This window comes from Cotesia glomerata, linkage group LG1, assembly GCF_020080835.1.
Source record: "Cotesia glomerata isolate CgM1 linkage group LG1, MPM_Cglom_v2.3, whole genome shotgun sequence".
NCBI lineage: Eukaryota > Metazoa > Arthropoda > Insecta > Hymenoptera > Braconidae > Cotesia > Cotesia glomerata.
This window is the reverse complement of record NC_058158.1, coordinates 14,785,858-14,813,541: the sequence shown is the minus strand read 5'-3', so window position 1 is coordinate 14,813,541 and position 27,684 is coordinate 14,785,858. Positions and strand designations below refer to the sequence as shown.

General features: G+C 31.4%; 1 protein-coding gene across 1 annotated transcript; it reads left to right on the top strand.

The window, feature by feature from the left end:
• The first annotated feature begins 2,111 nt into the window (after positions 1-2,111).
• LOC123272208 lies at positions 2,112-22,855 on the top strand. Its single transcript, XM_044738911.1, has 3 exons — positions 2,112-2,310; positions 21,542-22,406; positions 22,779-22,855. Exon 2 carries the CDS (start codon positions 21,666-21,668, stop codon positions 22,398-22,400), a length of 735 nt encoding a protein of 244 aa, XP_044594846.1. The 5' UTR covers positions 2,112-2,310; positions 21,542-21,665; the 3' UTR covers positions 22,401-22,406; positions 22,779-22,855.
• Positions 22,856-27,684: the final 4,829 nt, after the last annotated feature.

The window sequence follows — 27,684 nt, the reverse complement described above, 5'->3', positions numbered from 1 at the left end:
AAATGCGTGCTTCAAGTATAACATGTGACATACTGTTGTTCACTTGCCTCCGGAATAAATTATTATTTATAGTTGCTGTAATTTGTAAAATTTTTATTAGTATTGATTAGGTTACATAAACAGTTTATACGTAAATAGTACTATGCGGTTCAATCACAATTTACTATTAATGTTCATGCTAGAACTTGTTTTATTCACTGAAAAAATGATAATTTATATTTGTCATTATAAAACTGTTAATATACTTATTCATATTTCTTGTTTCAATATTTTTATAATAAATTGTCTCGAGTATCATTACTTGATCGAATCGAATTATAATTATCAATGATTAATCATAATGATTATTAATTATTTATTTATGGGAAATACGTAATTTACTTGTATACAGGAGATCATGTGTAATTGTACTATAGTAGTAGTTATAACTACTTTGAATCCGAGTAACACAAAATCAAATGTTAATTTTAACATATTTACGTGTTATGTAAAACATTTTGGAGTATAAACATTGACGAACTGGTACTCGAGAATTTTACCATAGATTTGTGTCACTTTCAACCCAAAGCAGTGTTGCTTCTAACATCTATCCATGTCATGTCGTCAATACACGCAGATTGTGTTGAAGTAACACTAAGTTTGTGTAAAAAAAAAGTCGTTAACATACTTTATCGGGTTAAATTTGACAAAAAATTTTTTAATGTGTGTGTATATGTCAACTTCTTAGAACTTTTGAACGGTTTGACCGATTAAAACAGGGCAAAGGAGCTAAGAAAGAAAAGCTATTTTGGTGGGTGTTAGGCGTTTCGAGTAGACAATGAGATACACTCGTCAGCTAAGCCCTTATGTAATTGCCATATAATTGTCATGGCCTATCTCGCAGGATAAAGTCGAAACCTACATATATAAGGTTTCGAGTCGATGAGTCACATAATTCAAAAGCTATCTAAGAAAGACTTAAGAAAATTTTCTTTTGGTTTTTATTTTTTGAATATTTTTGAAATGACTCGACCGATTGACTTTAAAATCTAATTAGATCTAAGATTCAATGAACTCTTTAATACGCCATGTTGCTCATTTTAATCAGTTGATTCATTCTAAAGATATTGTAGTGCGAAATTCTGTTCAAATGCACAAATACATGCATACATACACGCACATGTGCACACGGTCCGACGTCCAGCTGAAAATAGTTGAAATAGTTGAAAACAGTTTAAGATCTGAAGAAGTGGAGATCTAATAAAAACTCATCTGACCAAAATCAATAACTTCCTACTTTTGAAAACTCTTAATTTTCCAAGTGGGCAATTAAAAAAAAATTTTTTTACATTATTTTTTTGTCACCTTTTTCAATCTATTTGGATGATTTAGCCTGTACTTTAATGGGATATTAATTAAGCAAAATGCACGAATAAACTTTGATACAGACATATTATACATAGACACCTTCTTGAAAATAATTAGACTTTCTTGTGAAAAGTTGATAATATTAATAGCTAACGAAAACTCAATTTCTAGCCTCACACTGAAAATAATAAATTCGTATAATTTATATTTAGAATTTTAAGCTCAAAAAAGTAAATTGTGAACCTTTGAGAGAAAGAAATAATAAATAAAATTCTAAACCATGAAAGTATAGAATAAACTATATACATAAGAATGCTTTTGATTGTAAAAAAACTTTAAAACTTCCAACCATCATCGGTCTGATACTCGCTACCAATAATCATCAGTGTAACCGTTATTACTGTGCTGGAGGGAACCAATCCTCGCAATTCGAATCCCATTGGTGCCTACTGCTATGCAGCTGCGCACTATTATTAAGGAATATTATTATAATGAGCCGCCATATTAAAACAAGTTCCGGTGACTAACCAAGACAAGGCATTATAATTAAGTTGGCATCAGAAATAAAAACAGAAGTAAATAGCTACGTTCTTTTTCAAAACTATTATTTACCTCCTGAATATAAATGTTCTATGCATGCGTATAATTAACATCACTTAGTTAAAATTATTTTTACTTCAATAAATTTATAAGCTTGTGTATTTTAATGAATTAAAGATAGAGTTCGCTGTCAAAATAATGTAATGTTCAGTCGTTAATAAGCAAAAAGCAGTTAGTCAGTAATATAGTGCCATCACTGTAAGCAAGTTCTCAAAATTTTCTCAAATAACTATTACCGATCCAACCTTGTGTCATCATGAAATATTCTTCGTTTCGTTAATTATTAATTGATGGGGATTAAAATATTACTCAGAAAACATTTGTTCGAAGAATTAAATCTACTCAAGTACATGCTTATCATAAGTAAATATAGAATACAACTGTATGATAAGTTGCCATAAATACTAATCTGAATGTTAATTAATTTCTTAATACCGTTGAAAGTTTTTTTTGTGTCATTTCGAGATGATTTTTCAACTGATGTGATTACACTTTCTAAAACTTTGCGTATTTTTCTCGTATGATTATCAGATATCAAATTTTAATGAGTGCATGTACAAACATACAGCAAAAAGTTCTCAATAGAACTGTACTCATTGTATGTTGAATTAACACACCAATGTGTAAAGAACTCTATACATTGAAAAATCCATTGATTATGTCGAATATTGGTTTTGAAATCACACTCTATATTGTTAGCTTTTGCCGTGCTTTCTGAACTTTAATTAGTGAATTCCAAAGAACAAAGAAAAGAATATCAAGGCCAAAAAATCGTTAATTTTTTGATTGAAACGTACTTATAACACACACACACACACACACGCACATACACACACACACACACACACACACACACACACACACACAAACACACACACACACACTAATTCAACTGATTGATATTCACAACATCGCTTTTAAATAGTTAATTGATGCTCAAATCCTATGAAGTTTTGAAGTCTATGTCATCTGTAGTTTCAAAGTTATTCGAGAAATAAAAATAGAAAAAAAAAACAACTTTTTACATTATCTGACAAAATTTTAAGATTTTGAAACTAATCTTTTTTTTATCCTGTATCACATTTTTGTCTTCAAAAGCTGGGTTGAGTGCTGCATGCCATGTCAAAATCAAATTAAATATATAACAGATATCGTTATATCGTAATATCGATATTACAGATATCGTAGTTCGAAAATAACTAAGAAAGTGTTGCTTTAAAATAATTTTTATACTTTCTCAGTGGAAGAGTTCACTAATATACTAGTAATAGGCATATTTCCGAGTTCCTCAAGCTTGAAAAAAGCGTAAATTTCCGAGATAACCTGTGGAGTCTTACATTTTTTTTTTTCATATTTTTTTTTTTAGTGTAAGAGTGGAAATTTAGTCGGCTATATTAAATTTAACTTTAAAAACAACGAACACCTTGTGTATACACATAAATATGTGTATATACATCAAAAGTCATTAATATTGTTTCATATACACTGTAATTAAGGAGTAGTTTTGTGATGACCCACTATAGTAATGCATGTTCGAGACGGAGCAAGTTCTGACACATAGCTCTTATATTATAGGGTAAAAAAAAACCAGAATAAACAAGGCATGTTTGTAATATTCCAGGTGCATTTATGCATTATTTATACCTGTTCATAATTTTATAAAATAGCATTCTTCAAGTCTCTTATTTTTATTGCTCTACATAAAAATTAGTCACTATTTAATTTTGAGGTTGCATTCATAATATATAGTTTGCAAACGTATCTAGTTTAAAATGCTTTAAGTTAAGAAAAAGTGAAAATTTTTAGAATTAGCCTTCAAAGTTAACACTGTCTTACATTATTATTTTTGGCGTCATCTGTTTATTTAAATTTAAAGTGAGATTGCCCGAATAACCGAAACGTTAAACTAGTGGAGGCAAATTAATTGATTAGAATTAAAGATTAAAATACTTCGATGCATTTGTGTTTATTAAATTTTTAATTATGTTATAATTATTTATAATTAATACATGAAAAAAGTTATTGGCCTCAGTTACCGATTGGCCACATTACTCTCTTAAAAGAAATCAGTGGAATTCCACTGGTTCACCAGTGGAAGTTCACTGATTCCAACCAGTGAATACAATGTCACTGGTGAATCAGTGGATTTCATTGATTCAACCAGTGGACAAACCAGCGTGCATGCGCGCAGATGTATTGTTCACTGATTCACTGATTCACTCAGTGGATTTCACTGATTCACCAGTGAAATTGCATTCACTGGTTGAAAACAGTGACCTCCACTGGTGAACCAGTGAAATTCCACTGATTTCTTTTAAGAGAGTAGGACCCCAAAAAAATTTTCCCAAGTTGATTTTTTTTTCGATGCCGACCCCTGGATTTTTAGTTCTCTTGACCTAAAAAACAATTAGGACGACGGTTGACTCTAAAGGCCATCCATAAGCGCTCAAAATTACACATTACATTTTTGTGTCATTTTGAGCTCTTCAAGCTCAAAACTCTAATAGCAGTTTGACAAAACACAATTTTTTGAATATTCAAACGGCAATAACTTTTGAATGAATGAACCGATTTTCACGCAGTTGGCGGCATTCGACGCAGTTTTCAAAGCCCCATGAAGGATCATTGAGTTTAAATTGATCGAACCAGTAATTTTGAAGTAATTTCGAAAAAACACTTTTTTCGGTTTTTTTTTCGACAACGATAACTCACGGACGAATCAACCGATTTTGAGAGGGTTGCAGTCATCGACGTGGTTTTTTGACCTTAAAAGCTGATTAGATTTTGGAATCAATCGATCCAGCCGTTTAAAAGTTATTTCAAAAAAACCACATTTGAAAAAATTTTTTTTTGTAGTTTTTTTAAGATTTCTCAAAATACATCGGTCCGAATCGGTCTAAATTATATACAAAAACTAAGTTTGGCCAAGCCCTTTCGAATGGCGCCAACCGCGTTGAAATCGGTCAAGCCGTTCAAAAGTTATAAGAGGGTCACATACATACATACACACACATACATACACATACACACACATACAGACATACGGACATCATCGTGGAAACATTCAGGGAAGCTTCCTAGGACCTCAAAACGTCAACATCCGTTGAAAACTCGATTTTCGAAAAACGGGGTAAAGCCAAGAACTTCCCGATTTTTGAAAATTTTCAATTTTCTTAGCGGGAAGTTTAAAATATCTTACATAAATAAGCTCTTAATTACCAAATTAAACTGTGCCCAAATCGAGTTACATTTCCCATTTAAATAACATGGGAATTTGGAACTTCTTGGAATTAATTTTTTTCTTTCGAAAAAAATGCCACTACGACTATGATTGATGCATATTCTGATGGGAAATCGAATGCTTTACAAAAAAGTTCTCTTATAATTTTTCGATAAAATCAATCCTTTAAAAGTTATTTGTGGTTCAAGTTGTGAATATAATTATTATCATAGTTTTTCAGTTTTGCTATGAAATTTCATGCGTTATAGTCATTTATTTCATCTATAAATGCTTCAAAAATTTTATCAAAAAGATTAACAGTTACAGCAACGCTAACAATGCGATGTATCGAATACATTCTTAATAGTATTGCCGCTAATGTGTATTTTTTCTGTCTCTATTCACATTTATTTGTTAAGCAATTTTTAGTCGCATTATGATAAGTATTTTTTTTTTTATGAATAATTTGCACTAAATATTATTTTTGTTCTTTTTCATGAGTTAAAATGTTGATGTATCTTGAATTAATCGAAGCACTCTTTTGGCTACATCGTTACAATTGTAAATTAGTAACGATGTGTAATCTTTCCAAACAATCGTTTTCGGTCGGCCCATGTCTTAAAGTTAATCTCTAGGAAATTTTTATTTATGTTGAATTGAACAAAAAATTTAATTGAATTTGAATTAATGAAAATTAATTTATTTAATAAAAAAATCAATATCTTTTTTTTTTGTAAATTGATAATTTTATTATCTAAATTAACTATAAGGCCTTTAGGGGAAATTAAAATCAAAATTTTCATCACATTTTAACGCTTCAAGATAGTTGGATTCTGCAAGGCATATTTCAAGAAAATTACGAAATTTTTTTTACCGAAAGATAAATATATTAATAATTCACCACCAAAATTTGAGATCAATTCACCACACCGTTTTTGAGTAATCAATTTTCAAAATTGCATTATTTACACGCAGAGGTATATAGAAAGATAGTGAAGTTAGTATAAAATTATTTGCATCACTCGAGTGGTACGGAAGATAAATACCACAGATGGTTTTTGAATTTGTGCAATACTGCTTCAGAAACTTTTTATCAGTCGTCTTGTATTGATACACAGTCTTGATATAATTTAAATCGTGGTATGGAACTGATGCTGCAAGAGGCGCCACAAACCAAAATGATACATAAATAAATACTAAACTGATAAAAAATTTAACTTGACTCAAGAGCAATAATTTTGAACCAAGAACACCATTTTGAAGAAATAGTATATTACGATCCAAGGTCAGAAAGTTGGATTTCCTGGCATATGGGATATGATAGCCGAGGCGTAGCCTCGGCCATCATATCACATACGTCAGGGTATCCAACATTCTGGTCGTGGGTTGTGTACTATATTTCTTGCTCTCCAGCCTAAAGTACGAACCCCGGGGAAGGGGTTTTGTAAAACCAAGGTGAAGCCGAGGTTTTGCCGGGGGTGAGGGGGGGCGCCACCCGATTTTTGCAAAGCCGAGATTTTGCTGGTCGGGGCCGGCATAATAAAAAAGTAAAAAGTTTGGAAAATCCAAAAGTGCACGCCTCATAACGCTCAATCATTTTTTAAGAAAAAAATTAATTGTATAATTAATTAAAAAAAAAAAAATTATAATTAAGTAATTTCTTACAGAGTATTTTTTATTTTTTTTTTAAATATCGGCGCCCTTTTTTCTTGTCATATGCGCACGCAGTCTAAAAAAATCTAGCTTGATCAAGTGGCGCCAAAGTTTTCACGTGACAAATAAGAAAAGTTCGTTTGGCTTTGTACGGTTATATCCGTGAATTTTAATAAAAATTCAATTTAAAAAAAAAATACATAAGCTAGGCCACTGATATGAAATACGGACCCAGTTCATCGAATTCTTAAACTAATAAAAAAGGTCCGGTCTTGAAATATCAATTTGTTCGGGAGTAATCGTTGGTACATCCAAAATGGGGTGACATCCGGACGTCCACGTAAAATTTTTTTCAAAACGTTTTTTTTTTTTTTCAAAATAGCAACATGAAATGATTTTAGAAAGTAAAAGATGGTTTAATTTAAGTGTTTTTCGGTGTACATCTACTTATATTATTGAATAAGTGTAATATGGTTGTGATAAAGGCATTTAAAGATCACAAAATTGCTTGATCTTGACGAGTCGAGTATAAAGCACAACCTCACGCGCTTCGCGCTATGAGGCGTGCAAAATTAATAAATAAAAAAAAAATAAGTTATTTTAAAGTTTGCTAACAAATGCTCTGATTAAAGAGATAACATGCACATAACTTGTCACGAATATTTAAACTCGATTTAATAACAAAATTAATTTTTTTAAGTTGATTAAAAATTAGTTTTTAATTAGACGGCTAAGAAAGATTGAAATTAAATTATTAGAAGCTTGTAGAGTACATGGATTGTTTTATAAACACTGCTTTACTAGCTGTCAAAATATAAAAGAAAGCAAATAAAATCTACAAAACTTTTATATTTCATTTTCTAAAATTTTTACATAAATTATTTGTGCAATATTATTATTAAATAGTTCATTAACAATAATCTAGTTAGAAATTATTTTTATTTATTCGACATTTTTTGGTTAGTTTATGTGCTGACATGTACATACAGACGATGTTGTGACTGTTATATATATACAGTTGAAACTCGCTGTATAGGCCGATCGCGCCACAAAAATACGAAAGAAAGCAAGGTTCTGTGCTGCCGGCCAGAAAATATGCGTAGCGCGCATGCGTTAGAGCAGGCCATAAAATTTGCTCTTCCTGGAGTAAAATGCGTCCCGGAAAAGCGTACTTTCGGCTAGGAGAGCAAGAAAAAGAATTTCTTAAGTCAAGGGGAAAAATTCTCGAGTCAAGATATATTTCTTGGTTCAAGAAAATTTTCTTGATTTAAGAATTTTTCTTCTTGACTCAAAAGTGTCATTTTCTTCAAAATGGTGTTCTTAGTTCAAGATTCTTGATCTTGAGTCAATTTAAATTTTTTATCCATGTATGAATGAACAAATCTCCAAAAGATTTTGTTGCGTTTCAAGATCTAACTTGAAAATATTTTGAAAAATATATATTTCCAACGAATAAATTTCTTTTGACATCTATCGTGCATGGTAAAATGCACCTGGTTTGTAAAATTTGATGTCATCTGCACTCTAAAAATGCGACTAAAAATTGCTTAACAAATAAATGTGAATAGAGACAGAAAAAATACATATTAGCGGCAATATTATTAAGAATGTATTCGATACATTGCATTGTTAACGTTACTGTAACTGTTAATCTTCTCGATAAAATTTTTAAAACATTTATACACAGTAAAAAATTTTTCGTCATTGTGTAGAGTGTTAAAATTTGTGTGTTGAATATTACACTCTAGTGTGTAGAATTTAACATTCTAGTGTGTTAAATCATTAAGTCAACACATGAGAATGTTAAATTCTACACACTAGAGTGTAATATTCAACACACAAATTTTAACACTCTACACAATGACGAAAAATTTCTTACTGTGTAGATGAAATAAATGACTATAACACATGAAACTTAATAGCAAAACTGAAAAAATTTTTGTGACTAGTGTATTATTCATTATTATCTATTTAAATCTAATTAACAGCTTAAATAATAAAATTTATAATAATTTTATAAAAACGTTAAGAAAAATTGAACTTTGAATAAAACATGAAATATAAATTTTTGATAATTAGAAAATCACATCGAGATAATTTAATAATATTTCTAAAAAGTTTGGAAAATCTAAAAGTGCACGCTTCATGACGCTCATTCATATTTTAAGAAAAAAATTAATTTTGTAATTGATTAAAAAAAAAAAATTATAATTAAGTAGTTTCTTACAGAGTATTTTTTAATTTTTTTTTTTAAATATCGGCGCCCTTTTTTCTTCTCATATGCGCACGCAGTCTAAAAAAATCTAGCTTTATCAAGTGGCGCCATAGTTTTTACGTGGCAAATAAGAAAAGTTCGCTTGGCTTTGTACGGTTGTATCGCGTAGTGAATTTCAATAAAAATTAAATTAAAAAAAAAAAATACGTAAACCAGGCCACTGATATGAAATACGGACCCAGTTAATCGAATTCTTAAACTAATAAAAAAGGTCCGGTCTTGAAATATCAATTTGGTCGGGAGTAATCGCTGGTACATCCAAAATAGGGTGACATCCGGGCGTCCACGTAAAATTTTTTTCAAAACGTTTTTTTTTTTTTAAATAGTAACATGAAATGATTTTAGAAAGTAAAAGATGGTTTAATTTAAATGTTTTTCCGGTGTACATCTACTTATATCATTGTAAAAGTGTAATATGGTTGTGATAGAGGCATTTAAAGATCACAAAATTGCTTGACCTTGACGAGTCGAGTATAAAGCACAACCTCACGCGCTATGAGGCGTGCAAAAAAAAATTTTTAACTTCCCGCTAAGAAAAATTAAAAAAATCACGTCGATCGCATTTTTATAATATTATCCTATATTATAAAATAGATGAAAGTCTTGAAGTTAGCCAAAGGTCGAAACTCGCAAAAAACGGGCCACGATTCATTATTGGTTGAAATTTAGGCACGCGCGTAGCGCGCTATTTAAATTTCTAGTACTAATATTATAAATGTGAATGTAAGTTTGTTTGTTACCGTTTCACGCGAAAACTACTCAACCGATCATTATGAAACTTTGTACTAATATTTTCGGAGGCATTAGAAGTAACATAGGATACTTTTTTTTTTTTAATTTATTTTTTACGAAAAATAAAAAAATTTTGTCAAAAAATAAAAAAATCTGGCTACTTCAACAACATGTAGCATGGCGAGCGAAGCCGCGGGTAAAAGCTAGTATACACTGAAGCTTAGACTTAAAACACAGACATCTGTTTGTTTGACATATATTTTTTGAAGGTTGACAAGAACATTTTACGAAGCTTTTCCCTTTAACCAAGGATTGTGCAACCACTACTTCTCGAACTAAAACAAATGTATTTACGTTAACTTGTTCAACTTTGAGAAAAGTAGAAGACGCTTTTTTTAGGTCACTCTTATCAAATCACAATTTGATCAGTCCTGCTGTTGTTCCAACCTGATATACATCGTTTTTGACATCAGTAATTACAGCGACTATATTCTGCGGGTCTCCCGGATTTCGGTCACCTTTATCAACATTGACTAGTACACAATCACCAAAATATGAAATTATTTATTACCTCTTTCAATTGAGCTGATATGTATAGTCGTTTTTTGGGTTACTTATCATAATATTCACGATACTTTTCTTTAAAAATTTCTTCATTTACTGATATACATTCCATTTTTATTTAATAATTTAACAAATACTTGGTTACGCTTGGATTATGGCACGTTTATTGCACGAGCTAGTCTTTTCATGAAAAATACAAGTTTATAATCCGTCAGATAACGTATATTATGATGTATCATTAAGCGCCAGCGCCGAGTGGTCATTTCACGAACTACCTAGGCGGAAAATGCAATTTGAAAATTTTTCACAAAACGTCGACGTTTCTGAAGTGCCTAGGTTTTTCATGGATTGACGAATTTTACGAAAATACTACGACATATATGGGTCATTCCATGTCAAATCGACCAATAGTTGGAATCAACCCCTTTCGATTTGGATGAATTTTGGTCAGAAATTTTCTTTTATCATAAAACGAAGTTCTGCGGAACGAAAAAAAATAAAAAAATTTTTTTCGAAAGATATGCAAATTCAAAATTTCGCGATTTTTCCAGTTTTTCAATTTTGTTTTTGCAATATCTCGAATGCCATTATAGATACAGGAATGGTTTTTCGTTTGTTTGAAAGGGGACACTTGGTGCTATTGAAACAAAAATATTTTGGGAAAAAATTTTGAAAAATGCCAAATTTGTCAAATTTTGAATTTTTGAAAATCGTCAAAAATGAAGACCGCCATTAAAATTTTGGCTCAATTTTTTTTGTATGATACCTTGTAATGATCTTAAAAGATCCTGAAATTTTTGGATAAGGGTTTTTTTTTTTCAAAAATATAAATTTTTGAATTTAAAAAAAAAATTTTTGAATTTCAGAAAAAAATTTTTTTTGGTTTTTTGCAACTTCTATACAAGTTAAAGTTATGCAGATACATAATATTGTAATTTTAAGTATTTAGAAATCAAATGCACGACGTGAAAATATTAAATAATAAATTAATTTCAACTTTTTTTTATTTTTTAGACATAATCTTGCATCCTTAAAATAAGTCATCCTTAACGCATGATAGAATTTGTTAATTGTCCTTTTTTTACTTTATTTAAAGTTGTTGATGCCACTTGTCGTCTTATTAACATGGGAATAATTTGTAATTTGAGATTGAGAACTATGATTGTGCAGAAATTCGTAAGTAAATAAGTATTCGAAAGAACGAAAAAAAATTGATATTCTCATGAAATCATTTCTAATTTTGATAGAATATTAATATCTGTTTGAGTTATTTGAGGTTAATAACTGTAATTGAAGTGAAAAAACGGACAAAATATATCATGTGTTAAGAAAATAAAAAATTATATCATGCGTTAAGCCTGACTTTTAGATTATGTCTAAAAAATGAATAAAAGTTGAAATTAATTTATTATTTAATATTTTCACGTCGTGCATTTGATTTCTAAATACTAAAAATTACAATATTATGTATCTGCATAACTTTAACTTGTACAGAAGTTGCAAAAAACAAAAAAAAATTTTTCTTTGAAATTCAAAATTTCATATTTTTGAAAAAAAAAAAACCCTATCCAAAAATTTCAGGATTTTTTAAGATCATTACAAGGTATCATACAAAAAAAATTGAGCCAAAATTTTAATGGCGGTCTTCATTTTTGACGATTTTCAAAAATTCAAAATTTGGCAAATTTGGCATTTTTTAAAATTTTTTTCCAAAATATTTTTTTTTTTCAATAGCCCCAAGTGTTCCTTTTTAAACAAACGAAAGACCATTCCTGTATCTATAATAACATTCGAGATATTGCAAAAACAAAATTGAAAAACTGGAAAAATCGCGAAATTTTGAATTTGCATATCTTTCGAAAAAAATTTTTTTTCCTTTGGCAGAACTTTGTTTTATGATAAAAGAAAACTTCTGACCAAAATTCATCCAAATCGAACGGGGTCGATTCCAACTATTGGTCGATTTGACATGGAATGACCCATATATAACTAGTTGTTTTGAAAAAAAAAAAAAAAAAAAAATATTTTAGAAGCATATCTTATCAAGTTTTTAACCATAGAAACCAAATAAAAGCACACTAGTGTATTGCATACCCAACCTTCTTCATTTCTTTTTCAATTCGTCTTTCCGGCCTGTTTTATATACCTCTTCTCGACAGCGTTCTATTTTACGGCATTCGAATTGCAAATAACAGAATGTTTGCATGTTGTAGCCATCGCATCGAGTAACTTAAGGGTGGTACAGGGGCGCACAAGCAAGCAAGCGGCGCAGAGGGTGGTCTCTTTAGCTAGGGAGCTGTTGAGAAACTCTACTCAAGAGGAAATGGAGAGAAACCGACGCGAGACTCGTAGATAAAGACGTATAAAAGTAAGAGAGTGAGTGAGCAAACGAAGAGATAGAACGTGTGGGATGAAGATGGTGTTTCCTGCCTCGAGAACATTAGCGCTTTCGATACTCTCCGTACTTCCCCTACAAAAAAAGAAAACTCCTCATGTAATTCCTCTATACCCTATTCTTGCTTTTTCGTTTGATGATATCAATTATAGCTTAGTTCTTTTATATTATAAATCATTCATTTATAGTTTTCTTACAGATTTAAGAACAAAATATCATTTTTAAAATTGACGATCTTTAGTGTCAACTTCGAGAATAGTACACTTCAGAAGCTTAATTTTAAAAAAATCGGAAAAGCGGTTGACCCGCTCGAAAATTTTTCAATTGGTTGATTTTTACGTTGTTTGAGCTTAGGAATTGAGATTTGTTTCAGATCAACACTTTTTTGAGATTTTTCATATTGAATTTTTTGATATTTTGGAATTGATTGGTAAAGCCGATTGAAAGGTATTCTAAAAAATGTCATTTTAAAAAAACACTTGTTTCCAATTGTTTCGTCGACGACATCTCTCGAACCAATCAACCGTTTTTCACGTTCTTGGCGGCGATTGACGCAATTTTATGAGTCCTTATAATTATTTTATTTCATCAAACACGATCCGGAAGGCAATGTCGAAATTATGTAAAAAATAAACACTTTTTCGGTTCTTTTTGGTTCACGATATCTTTCGAACGAAGAATATATGGCGAGGCTTTCGCCTACCTCCGAAGAGGCCGTTTCCTGGGCTCAAAAGAGCTATACACGCAATATCTTTCGAACGAATCACCCGTTTTTGACCGGATTAGCGGCAATCGACGTGGTTTTTCAAGGTTAAGGGCCGATTAGTTTTTAGAGTTGATCGATAGAGCCGTTTAAAAGTTATTCCAAAAAAACCACATTGAAAAAAAATTTTTTTCTTAGTTTTTTTGAGATTTTTCAAAATTTCTTAAAATCTATCGGTCCGAATCAGTTCAAAGTCACGGGAAATCTAATTTAGAGGGAACTCTTACAACGCCGTTCGGTAAGTTTCGATCGGTTTAGTCGGTCAAAAGTTATCAGAGATTCACACACACACACACACACACACACACACACACACACACACACACACACACACACACACACACACACACACACACACACACACACTCGATTTTTGCAAAAGGGTGTCACAACAATAATTTCCCGATTTTTGAAAATCTTCGATTTTCTTAGCGGATAGTTAAAAATTTTTTCAAATAATATTTCACTTTACTTGTAAGTTCAAGTATTCACTTAAGAATAATTACAGATAATAAATTAAAAAGCTAAAAATTTGTTTTTTGTTACAAAATTCATTCATTTGTTATAAAAAATAATTTTCAATGCTGAGTACTACTTTTATTATTCACTATTTGTAATCACAACTATCAAATAATGATTCAAGCAATTATTTATAAAATTTGATATATTGAAATAAAAATTATTTGTATAGTACTGAACAAAAATGATAAATAATTACTCTATAGTTAAATTCAAAATTATGTGCTTTTTTAATTAAAAATGAACGTGTACTTAATTATAACAAAGTCATCTTTCGGTAATTGAGAATTTAATAACTTTTATCGGGAACCAATGAATATAGAAAAATAACATTTAAAAATTTTATTCTATCAACAATTTATTTCGTTTGATAAATAAAAATTCTTTCAAAAATATCATTTCCATTTTATTTATGATATATAACGAACCGAAATAACTATCAAATGTTCAAATGAGTAAAATAAATGCTTGAATTCCTATTTTAGTATGTAGCGCAGTTGGTAGAGGTTAAGACATTCACGCCAAAGAAACAGGTTCGATTCTCACCGTGAGCAACATTAAAATTTTTTCAAGGTAATATGGTAAACCGTGTTGACTACGAAAATTTACGCGTTAATGAGAATTCAAAATTCCTAAAAGTTACTAAAATAGAATTAAATTAAAAAAATTTTTTAGACCCGATTTTTTAGTTTCCTAAGGCTCAGCTCAACCTTGGTCCTTTTGAACCTCAAGGTTTGGCCCAAGCCTCGGTTGTTTGTTTTCCAAGGCTTGGGCCATTTTTAACTTCTCGCTAAAGAAATTGAAAATTTTCAAAAGTTGGGAAGTTATTGGTTTTACTCCGTTCTTCAAAAATCAAGTTTCCAACGGATGTTGACGTTTTAAAGTCCTTGGAATCTTCCCTGAATGGTTCCGCTATGATGTCTGTATGTTTGTATATATGTGTGTGCGCGCGTATGTGTGTGGCCGTATGTAAACTTCTCGTAACTTTTGGACGGATTGAGCGATTTCATCGCGGTTGGTACCAGTCGAAGTGGCTTGACTAAACTGAAGATTTAAATACAATTTGGACCGATTCAAGATAAAAATTCTTGAACCGAGAGTATAATTTTGAAGAGGGTAATTGTTTTAAATCAAGAAGAAAAATTCTTGAATCAAATAAAATTTCCTTATATCAAGAAAAATTTCTTTAAATCAAGAATTTTTCTACTCAAATCAAGAACATTAAGTTCTTCAAAATTAGATACTTGATTCAAGAACATTTTTTTTCTGTGCACACGGAGAGAAATGGATGGCGTTCAACACAATGTTAGTATGGTCTCCAGACCGATACTAAAGTAGTATGTGTAATATTGCAATTCAGTATTGTAACGAGTCCCATAAGTATGGCTTTATTCACTATGTAGTATAGTAATGGTGCTATTGTATTTGTTACACGTATGCATACCCATACAGGAAGCCCCAGAGTTGAACGATGGGGTCATGCCTGAGACATTATTGGGAAGCCTATCTTGGCAAACCTATATTGTCCCATGCCCGGGCCATAACTGGGCAATCGGCCTTGGCCATTCCAATGATTAACCAGGCTTGGGCCAAGACTGAATAACCTAGCCTTGGCCAAGCCTAGAGTCACCCTAACTTGAGCCAAGTTTGTGTAACCTAACCTCGGCCGTTGGATGGTAACCCTAAAATGGGCCAAGACTGGATAACCTAGCCTTGGCCAAGCCTAGAGTCACCCTAACTTGGGCCAAGTTTGTGTAACCTAACCTCAGCCATTGGATGGTAACCCTAACATGGGTCAAGACTGAATGACCTAGCCTTGGCCAAGCCTAGAGTCACCCTAACTTGGGCCAAGTTTGTGTAACCTAACCTCGGCCGTTGGATGGTAACCCTAACATGGGTCAAGACTGAATGACCTAGCCTTGGCCAATGAATGGAAACCCTAACTTGGGCCAGGACTGGGCAATCTAGCCTTGGTCAACCCAATGATTACCCGAGCTTGGACTAGAACTGGGTCCCCCAGCCATGGCTATTCAATGGCGATCTTTATTAACTTTATTAACTGTTAATAAATGATTTATTAACATCATATGATTTAATAAATATTTGTTAAATGTTAATACATTATTTATTAACTACGATTTATTAAATGTTAATAAATATTTGTTAATAGTTAACGAATATTTATTAACAGTTAATAAGTATTTATTTAAAATAAAAAGCAAAAATAAAAATTTTCTTTTGACACTTTTTATAATTCTATAGCTGAAATACATGATAATAATTCAATTCACTGAATAAATTAACGTTTTCAATATTTAAAAATATAAAAGATAATTATGAACTGTGATAGAATTTGGTATTTTATAATAAACGTTAATATAATGTAATATAATTAATGCAAATAATTTATAAAGATGATTTTTGTTTATGAGCAATCTTCATGTCATATGACATTGCAAGCGAAACAAATTTACTCAAAAAAATATTTATTAACTGTTAATAAATATTTGTTAATTATTAATAAATGTACTTTCCTCCCAAATAAATATTTATTGAATGTTAAAAAATATTTATTAAAATTTAATAAATTAAATTATCTTCAAATAAATCAAATTATTAATAGTTAATAAATCCTTCTATCAGTATAAATAAAGTAAAAGACCCAGTTATTGACTTGTAATTTTTTAATTGATTGCTGTTATTTTTCTTCACTAAAACCAATTCATATCAGAGTGAAAATAAAAAAAAAAAAACAATCATGTCATGAAACAATTATTATCATTTTTCATTAATATAATATATTTTGGACATAACCTATGTCTATAATTAAATAAACATTGTTGTTACTCTAATGGTGTACTAGCTAATATCACAATATTGACTAGGTCTACCTGCCAAAAGGATTGTACCTACGGCAAGCCAGTATGGGCCTGACGGCCATACTAGCATTACGGCATCCGTGATAACTATCGCCAATGTTACCATTCCCGCAATGGTTGAATCATCGATGTGTACAATTTAATAATGGACAAAAATCTTCGATACCATACTGTATGGCGTTCTCGCCCATACCGGTATAGTGGTATTTATCATCCATTTCTCTCCGTGCAGGAATCGCTTCAGTCGAATCGGTAATACAATTTCATGCAATAAAGACTCCCAATCTCATCTCTTGATTTATAGCATGATAGTAAACGATACGCGTCTATTAATTTTTTATTTGGATTCACAAATTTACTTATGTTCTCGTGTAAGGCAAACTTTACATCACTATACAGAGAATTGAGAGTGATAAAATAACAGACTTGAATATAAGAGTATTCAAATTAGTAAAATTATATACTAAAGTCTTAGAGCATAAAAAAAAATGTTGAGAACAGAAATAAAAGTGTAAAAAATATAAAATTATACAAATTGACGAAAAACTTGCGTGCGTCATGGGCGTGCTGAACATGACGCACTTCGTCAATCTGGGCACCAACCAACGAGTTTACAGTGAAGTCCGCCCTGATGTTGATGTGCATAACGTTAAGGTTTGATGTTTGTCAGTCACGTGAGCGTCAGGGTTTGATATCAATTCGTGATGCTAAGTACAATTTTGCGTGTTAACGTACTTATCAAGACTTGCTTACTATTTTACTATACATAGCCTCTGCTATTTCTACTTATTTATTCTAAAAACGAATAAACTTTCTCGTTATTTTATTTAGATTATTGGGGATAGAATTTCCTTATTTTCAATTATAACACAAGATATAATAATCCGAACAAAAACAGTTTCACTGTAAAAAAATCGCGCCAAGTCCACGTTCATAAGACTATTAAGAAAAAAAAATTTTTTTTTTTCTTTACAAAAAGATATAAAATAGAAAAATTAAAAAATCCAAGTAACCGATATGATTGTATATGATTTTCGGAAATTAAAAAAAATTTTGTTGTAAATTTAAAAATTAAGAAAAAAATTTTTGAACGTATTTAGTGTGCGTCATTGTGTATTTCAATTTTTTTAAAGTCCTAGTAAATAGATTTTACGAATTTCATTAAAAGTAAAATATTTTGCAACCACGCACACTAAATACGTTCCAAAATTTTTTTCTTAATTTTTAAATTTACAACAAAATTTTCTTTAATTTCCGAAAATCATATACAATCATATCGGTTACTTGGATTTTTTAATTTTTCTATTTTATATCTTTTTGTAAAGAAAAAAAAAAAATTTTTTTTTCTTAATAGTCTTATGAACGTGGACTTGGCGCGATTTTTTTACAGTGAAACTGTTTTTGTTCGGATTTCAGTATTTTTTGTAATTATAATAAAAATTTGCAATTGGTACTAACTTAAATCTCAAGTTAGCTGCATTTTTGATAGCAAACTATCCCCTTGAAGCTACAGTTTATGTAAAAATAATTGCAGCGCACCCTGGCGGGTGTAGATGCAAGCTGTGAAATTTATTTTTTTAACTGTAGTTTCCCATCTATTGGAGGATTACCACACGCATAAAAATGATTTTGTTGAAATAACAAAAGACGGGATAACTGAAAAATATGTTCCGGTAACAAATGAGTTTAGTTATAGTAACAAATCTATTAATCGCATTAACAAAATGTTTCAAGTTATACTGACAAACCAGTCTGTTAAATGACCAAATCAATTTGTTAACAATATTGTCCTAACAAAATCATTTTATTGCAATAACAAAACTAATTTGTTGCTAAAATATTTTCCAAATCAGATATCACTGATTATAGCATATTTTTAAATTATGGATTCTTATAAAATTTAATGTAACATTTAATGTAAATTTATTTGTTATTTTAATAGAATAATTTTGCTGTTTCAACAAAAAAATTTTTTATACCAACTAAATTATTTTGGCGAATCTACTTAAAGATTTTGCTATAGTAACCAAATTGTTTTGTTGTTATAACAAATCAATAACTTGCTATAACCTAAATTTTGTTATTTTAACATATAATTTGTTATCCCTATGTTAACAAATGCATTTGTTACAAGAACATATCTTAGGTTATTTTAACAAAATTTTTTTCTGCGTGCATGCATTCTCGAATTACTTAATCTGTGGCATGTCACTTTTTACATCGAAAAAAAGTCAGGATCGAAATTTTTGAGCTTGCTATAGTTTGTGCTGATAAAATTTAATAATTTCAAGTAAATTAATGGTTATAATTGAATATAATTAATTGATATCAGTAAAATAAAGTATGAATTACTGTTATAATATAAAATTTAGGAACAAGAAGTACCGTCGAATTAAATAAAATTTTGCAACCTCGAAATACCGTTCTGCTTACAGTAAACACACTCGGTAGTCTGGCGCTCCGTTTACAACGGATTTAAACGGAACTTGGCGCCAGATTCTACCGAATCTGTGGATAATAAATAATTCATGCTATTTTTATAACTCACTTGGCTAGTGAGCATTGAATAAACAAAATTTAAGCTTTTACGAAGCAATTCTTGCTAAATGTAATACAATACAAACACAATTTGATGATATTAAATACTATTGCGAAAAAAAAAATCTAGAAAACGGTTGACCCTAAAGGCCATTTCTGCAACTTCCCGCTAATTCCATATTTAAGCGCTTAAAATTAAACTTATGAAATTTTTGAGCTCTTCGAGCTTAAAAATATAAATTATGTTATTTAGAGCTTTTCCAGCTCAAAGAGATAACTTTTCTATGCTTTTGAGCTCGTTCTTGGTAACGATCGACGTGGTTTTTTGGGCTCCGAAAATTGTTTCATTCTATCAAAAACAATTCAAAAAGAAATGTCAAAGTTATATAAAAAAAAAAAAACACTTTTTTTGAAATTTTTCGTTTTTGATAACTCCCGAACGAATCAACCAATTTTGAGGAGACTGGTGGCAATCGACGTGGTTCTTCAAGCTTAAGAGCGGATTAGTTTTTGGAATTAATCAGTGGAGCCGTTTAAAAGTTATTAAAAAAAAAACCATTTTTTTAACTTCCCGCTAAGAATATCAATGATTTTCGAAAAATCGGAAAGTTATCGGTTTTACCCCATTTTGCAAAAATCGAGGTTTCAACAGATCTCGACGTTTTGAAGCCCTAAGAAGCTTTCCTGACTATTTTCACGATGATGTCCGTACGACTGTATGTCTGTGTGTGCATTAACCGATTCTGACGCACTTGGTGGCAATCGATTTGGGCTTTCAAGGTTAATAAGAGCTGATTAGTTTTCGAAGTCGATCGGTTCAGCCAATTCCGAGATATTTTGAAAAAATGAAAAAAAAAAAAACTTGTCTTTTTTACTTTTTTCTGCAATTCCTCGAAATCTACCGGTCCGAATTGGTTCCAACTTACAGGAAATCTAAGTTTGGCGAAGACCTTTCGAATCACACCAACTGCGATCAAATCGGTCAAGCCGTTCAGAAGTTATAAGAGGTTTACACACACACACACACACACACACACACACACACACACACACAGACACACAGACACACAGCCGCACGGACACCAACGCGGGAATAGTCAGGGGAGCTTCATGTGACCTTAAAACGTCTAGATCTGATGGAAACTCGATTTTCACAAAACGAGGTGAAACCAATAACTTCCCGAATTTGAAAAAAATTTCAATTTTTCTTAGCGGAAAATTAAGAATCAATATTTTCTATATTTTTGGTTATTAATTTACCACATCCGAAAGAAAGGGCGCTAAAAAGCAAAAAAAAAAAATAAGAAAACGGTTGACCTTGATTGCCATCCCTGTAGCTTCCCGCTAATTCCATACCTAGGCGCTTAAAATGGCACTAATGACAATTTATGTGTTATTTTGAGCTCTTCAAATTCAAAAGTCTGATAGAAGTTTAATAAAACACTATCTCTTCGAGCTCAAAAACACAACTTTTATACTTTTTCAAGCTCTTCGAGCTGGAAAATCTAGTAGTTGTTAAGGACATGCTTTATTGAAAATTTTTAATAGTGATATCTTCCGATCGAATCATTCGTTTTTGATCGGGCTTACACCATTTGAAGCAGTTTTTTAAATAAAAAAGATCATTTATTACCTACGAATGGATTGGACGTGAAATTTTAAAGTTATGTTAAAAAAAAAACTTTTTATGATTTTTTTTTTAATTAAATCTTTCACGAACGATTCAACCGATTTTGATGGACTTGGCGATGTTTGACGCTGTTTTATAAGCACTAATAATTAGCTTGTTATATTGAACATGATCTGATAAGATATTACGAAGTCATTTGAAAAATACTCTTTTTTTTTTTAATTTATGGTCAACGAAATTTCACGAACGAATGAATCGATTTTGATTTTTCGAATAAAATTTGACGTCATTTTTTTAGCTTAAGGGGGTATTCTAGTCTAGAATTTTGTAAAAAAATGAAAAAATTCTTTTTTCATAATTCGATAGTTTAGATATTCAAAAATATCTCCCTGAAAGGATTTTTCAAAATTCAAATTATTTTCAAAGTTACAGCCGTTTTAGTGTCGTGGCAAATAGACCGGGTTGAGCGGACGACTGCAACAATAGACTACGGGCGGTCCGGGCTACCTGAGTATGAATAGCTGAATGTGTTGGATACGTCCAAAAACGTATGGGATCGCGTCTCCGGAAGGCGAAAAAAGAAAATAGTGGAATTGGTGGTAAGGGTGCTAGTAAATTGACTGATAAAGTAATCACTCAGTTGTCTGCGTACTACGGATTAGCTATCCGTCGTCATCCTGAATCCGTTGAAGATATGAAACGAGAAATATGGGCCACGTACTTGCATAAAATTTCAACTGATAAGAACCCTCAGCACATGAATTGCCCTCCTGAACCAGACAGCTGGTGCAAGTGGCAGAAAGCAGCGGCCGAAGGAACTGAGGATGACTTTCACCATGAAAATCCACCTCTAACTGATAAGGTTTTAAAAGTTATGAAACCTATTTATGAATGCTTATCAGATGATTCTTTATTAGAACGTTGCTTGGGCAGCGAAACTCAAAATAACAACGAGTCACTTAACTCTTTAATATGGACATTTGCACCCAAACATGTCCATGCCGAGTCCCAGACAATTGAGATTGCTAATTGTTTAACAGTTTGCATTTTCAATGAAGGCTTTTATCCTATTTTACAAATAATGAGTCTAATGGGAATAAAAATAGGTCTGGAATCCTATGGGTTTGCTGTTAGGCGCAACGCAGCAAGGATTGAACGGTCTGAGGTTCGAGCTTCAGATGCTTCAAAAAAGGAAAGAACTGCTCGTTATACAGAGAGAAATGCTGAAAACAGTCAATATAAAGTAGAGGAAGTCCCAATGTATGAAGCTGGGATGGCTGATTAAGAGAATGTAAGTTATACGTACTATTTTATCAGTTACGCTGCCTGAAACTGAACGTTAAACTTTAAACGCGTTTTTCTCGAAACTACTTTTTTCGATACGGTGATGCAGATATCTTAGGTTCTAATGAGCCGATTTACTCGAAATTTAGCATGAATATTTTTCAATTATCTCGCTTTCGCACTAACCAATAACAATTGAAAAGTTCAAATTTGTAATATTTTTAAAAAATTGGAGGAAGTTGAAAAATGAGTAAAAAAATCGACTTCTATTTTTAAACAGCCGCCATTTTGTGAAAAAAATTTTTTTTTCAAGTTTTGTTGGTTTGTGCGACAATGACATTTGTACTGATCAATAATTTGGCATTGTTTTTTTTTTCAGATGGATACAAAGGGAGAAATCCTTTTCACGAGGACACGGCCTTTTTTTTTTTCTCTACTTCAAGGACTTATATCTTTTTGAAAATTTATTTTTTTTTTGAAATGTATTTTTTTATATTCTTGAAATATCAATAAACAAATGATAAGAAATTGTATAGTAAAAATATTAACTGCTTCTTTTATATTAATTGCCAAAAAACGCTCGAAATTCAGACCTCTAGACTAGAATACCCCCTTAAGAGCTGATTAGGTTGTGGAATTGATCGATAGAGTAGCTTGAAAGTTATTTTGAAAAGTCATGATTCTAAAAACTTTTTTTTTCGGTTTTTTTTTTGGAATTTCTCAAAATCTATGATATCGAATCTTTTTATACGTACAAGGAAGTCTAAGTTTCGCTGAACTATATCAAATGAAGCCGATCTCGTTCAAATCGGTTGAGCCGTTTAAAAGTTATGAAAAGTTTACACACACACACACACACACACACACACACACACACACTGCCATCATGATGGGAATAGTCAGAATAGCTTCCTAGGACCCCAAAACGTGAAGATCTGATTTTCGAAAATTGGGGTCAAACCGATCTTCTCTATTTTTTGAAAATTATTGATTATTATAACAGAAAATTTAAAAATCACTTTTGACTTCAATTTAATTATTAAAATGAATCCCTAACAAATCGATGGCTTAACTTATTAATGGTAATTTATTACTATAAGTGACTTATTATATAGCTAGTGTACTGATACAGTTCTCATGTATCATTCCTAATCTTTTAGCATACATTGTTGGAGTTGAAAGAAGAGCTTGAGTGATTATCTGATTATGCTTATTGGATAAGAACTGACTTAATATAAATTTTGTGAACTAATTCTATTAAACAATTGTCTGATTTTCAAAATGTATTATAATTTGAAGTAGAGTCGCGCATGCTTAGTGATACTGTGCAGACATATGTCTACACATGTAGATGTTACATTAAAAAGCATATATTGAGTATAACTGTTGTTAATAAATTACTTAAATGAAAGTTTTCTATTTTTCAAAGTAACATTTTAATCAGCGATAAAAAATTATTTTGAACTTGTTTCAAAATTTTTATGGAAAAATGACTTAAGGGTTTTTTGTAGCATATATCAATTTAAGAGTAAACTATTAAAATTTGAATTAAGATAGCAAGCTATAATAGCGAAAATATTCGATTTACGTAGTAGTTAATCTTGAATAACGTAAATTTACTTATCAAAGAGGCTGACATTACGTCTCTGTCTTAGAAAACTATTTTAAATTAGCACACTGGGCGAATTACAACGAAGACATGAACTATATACGTAAGTCTAAAGCGTGACAAGTAGCGACGGCAAATTAGTCGTATTCCCATGCAGTTAACGCCAAGTAGTACTCCGTGTTTTAAAGAATTTTTAAATAACATAAAGTTACTGAAATTAAATTTTTTATGAAAGAATTCGAAAGTTTCAGATCATTTGATTTTTAAATTAATTAAAGATGTTCACAAAAGAATCGAATTACTATGGGATATTGAATACTATAAAACGTTAATCATTATGAATATGAAGTACTATGTAGTTAATTTCTGATCGTTTATTATTGTTAAAAATTTATTGCAACGTAAACAATTGACAGTAAAATGCTGAAGTGTTTTAAATTGAAGTATTCACAATGACAGTGTAGGTTTTGTGTAAAAATGTGATGTAGTTCTCAAGTGCGTATGTTTTAGTTTCAATTCAGAGCTCACATATACAATATACACTTTTCGAACTTGTTTTAAGCCTATCATCTATTACATAGTATTAGATGGACTTAGTTATTTTCGAATATCAAGAACTTTTTGATATTATGACTCAACAGACGCATAAATTGATAAAAACTTAATTAAATTCTATATGCTTTTACTGGCATAAAAAATTTTTCATGAGGTCATGAACGATTTCAGTAGCAACTTTAAGAAAACTAGCATTTAATTATCTGCTACGATACAAATGGTCATCGATTTGTAAGTGACTTGGTGAGAAATCTAACTCAGATAAACCGTCATTAAATATAAAATAATTTTCGTTCAATGATTTTGATAGGGGAAGGGAGGGGGGGGGGGCAAAACGGGGTGGGTTGGGCAAGATGGGGTACCCCCGGAATTTCTTAAAAAAAATTTTGTTTTTCAAAAAGCTCTTTCAGTTTTCTAAAATATATTTTAACGTCATTTTCTACAATTTGAGAGAAAAAAAAAGTTTTCAATTTAAAAAAAATATAAGAAAAAATTTTTTTTTCTAACATTTTTACAGTAATTTTTATTGGCATTGTGCATCATGATACATTTTTTTTCACATCTAAGATTTCTTTTTATACATTTTTAAGTTCTCGCTATACAAATGAATGATTTCAAAAAAAAAAAAATTAGAAAAACGGTTGACCTTGAAGGTCATCCCTGCCACTTCCCGCTACTTTTTTAATTAAGCGCTCAAAATTTTACTTATTATGTTTTTGAGCTTTTCAAGCTCAAAAATGTAATTTCCGTGTAATTTAGAGCTCTTCGAGCTCAAAAATCTGATAGCAGTTTAATAAAACACTATATTTTAAATTTTTAAACCGCAATAACTTTTGAATGAATGAACCGATTTTCACGCGGTCAGCAGCATTCGACGCAGTTTTTTAAATTCTATGATACATTTTCAAACACAAATTGATTAGACCAGAAATTTCAGTGTAATTCGAAAAAAACACTTTTTTTCGATTTCTTTCGTCAACGATAACTCACGAATGAGTCAACCTATTTTGATCAGCTTGGTGGCAATCGACGTAGTTTTTTTATGTTAAGAGCTGATTAGTTTTTAGAATTGATCGGTCAAGCCGTTTAAAAGTTATTCAAAAAAAACCACATTTGAAAAAATTTTTGTTCACAGTTTTTTTAAGATTTCTCAAAATCTATCGGTCTGAATTGATCCAAATGGTATTCAAAATCTAAGTTCAGTCGAACCATTTCGAATGGCACCAAATCAAATCGGTCAAGCCGTTCAAAAGTTATGAGAGGTTTACATACATAGACACATACACACACACATATGCATACATAAATACAATCGCGTGTATTAATTCGGGTAGGTTTCTATGATTACAGTTTTTTTTGCCACTTCTAAATTTGGCCGTTTCTAAATTCGAAACTTTGAAATCTGTAAATTTAGCCGTTTGTAAATTTAGCGAAACGTAAAAAACAATATCACTAAAATGAGAAAAATATAAATAATTTCAAAGATAATTTATGCATATAATAAAATTTGATAAAAGAAAAAACGTCCATGTAAAAAAAATAAAATTTCTAAATAAAGCTGTCTGTAAAATCAGCGAGTTAAAAACTTGGAATTATTAAAATAACGCTAGCTTTAAAATAGCCGAATTAAAAAAAAAGAATTATTAAAATTCTTTTAAATTAAAATGTAAACAGTTGAATAAAAAAAATATTTAAAAAAATGAAATCAAAAAACTAGAAAATAATAAATTTAGCCGATTGAAAACCTCGCCACGTGAATTTAGCCGATTCTAAACTTGGAAATTAATAAAATTAGCCAATTCTAAACTTGGAAATTAATAAAATTAGCTGATTTTAAACTTGGAAATTAATAAAATTAGCCGTTTGTAAATCTCAGGATTCTAAAAACTAGCCGTTTTTAAACCTTGCGATCATAAAAATTATATCATTTATAAACCTCATAATTTATTAAACAATCCTATTATTATTATTATTATTATTATTATTATTATTATTATTATGTTATTAAATGCTCAGGGGGGTTGTCCCCGGAGTCCGATTCTCCGAGGGCCCAGCCTGAGCTCCATCCATTACTGCTGGACCACTCCGCACAACAAGGCGGTTAGTGATCACAGCAGGCCAAAGTCATTTTCCTAAGTAGACGGAGGGAACCTAGTATGACAGCCTTCTGCATCCTGACCGCCAAGAATTCAGCTTTTGATGAGCAAGCTGGAACTCTGGCAAGTGAGGATACAAAAGACTGTTTCATCCCTCCGAGGACGCCAACAATCAGGACGACGAGCTTGACACGGTAACCTGGGTAAAGTTTGCCAATTTCAAACAGGAGATCCTGATATATCTGTCTTTTGTGCTCTTCTTTGGCTGAGATGTTGTATTCAGCCGGGGCCGAGAACTCAATGACATAAATGTCACGAGTAGCCTTGTCGAAGAGCACAATATCAGGTTTGTTGTGATCTATCCACCGAGTTGCTGCAAACGGCATGTTCCAATAAATTTTGCAACTGTCATTCTCAACAACCTGGGGAATATCTCCTGGCAGATAAGGCAGCACCGGTGTCACGTCAATACCGTAGCGGTGACGAAGATAGTAGTACAGTACTCTCAGGGCAGCATTGTGACGCTGGATGTATGCACCTCTCGCCAGCACAGGACATGCTGACAAAATGTGCATAAGCGTCTCCGGATGTTGTTTACACGCCCTGCAGGTCGTGTCCGAGAGCTGCACCTGGAGCACCTTGCTACGGTACTCTAGAGTGTTAATGACACCATCTTGGCAAGCAAATATGAACCCTTCAGTCTCGGACATCAGGCCAGCTGACTTTAAGAAGGAAAACGTCAGCTGGGTGGACAAGCCATGATCACGCACGTGTTTGAAGAACACGCTGTGCATAGACTTGTCCATCAGTTTGCCTAGGAGTAGTTTTTCCTCGGCGTTCCTGATGGCGCTCTTGAATTCCTCCTTTCGGAGTTCCATAAGAGCGTTTATTTCTCCAAGACCAAGGGTTCTTGCCGCATATATTGCTGCCTTATATAAGAACGACCCCTCATGCGCATTTTCATGTTTATGAACAATTTGCATAAGAAAGTCATCCTCATCTGCAGTGAAATTGACAACTTCGTG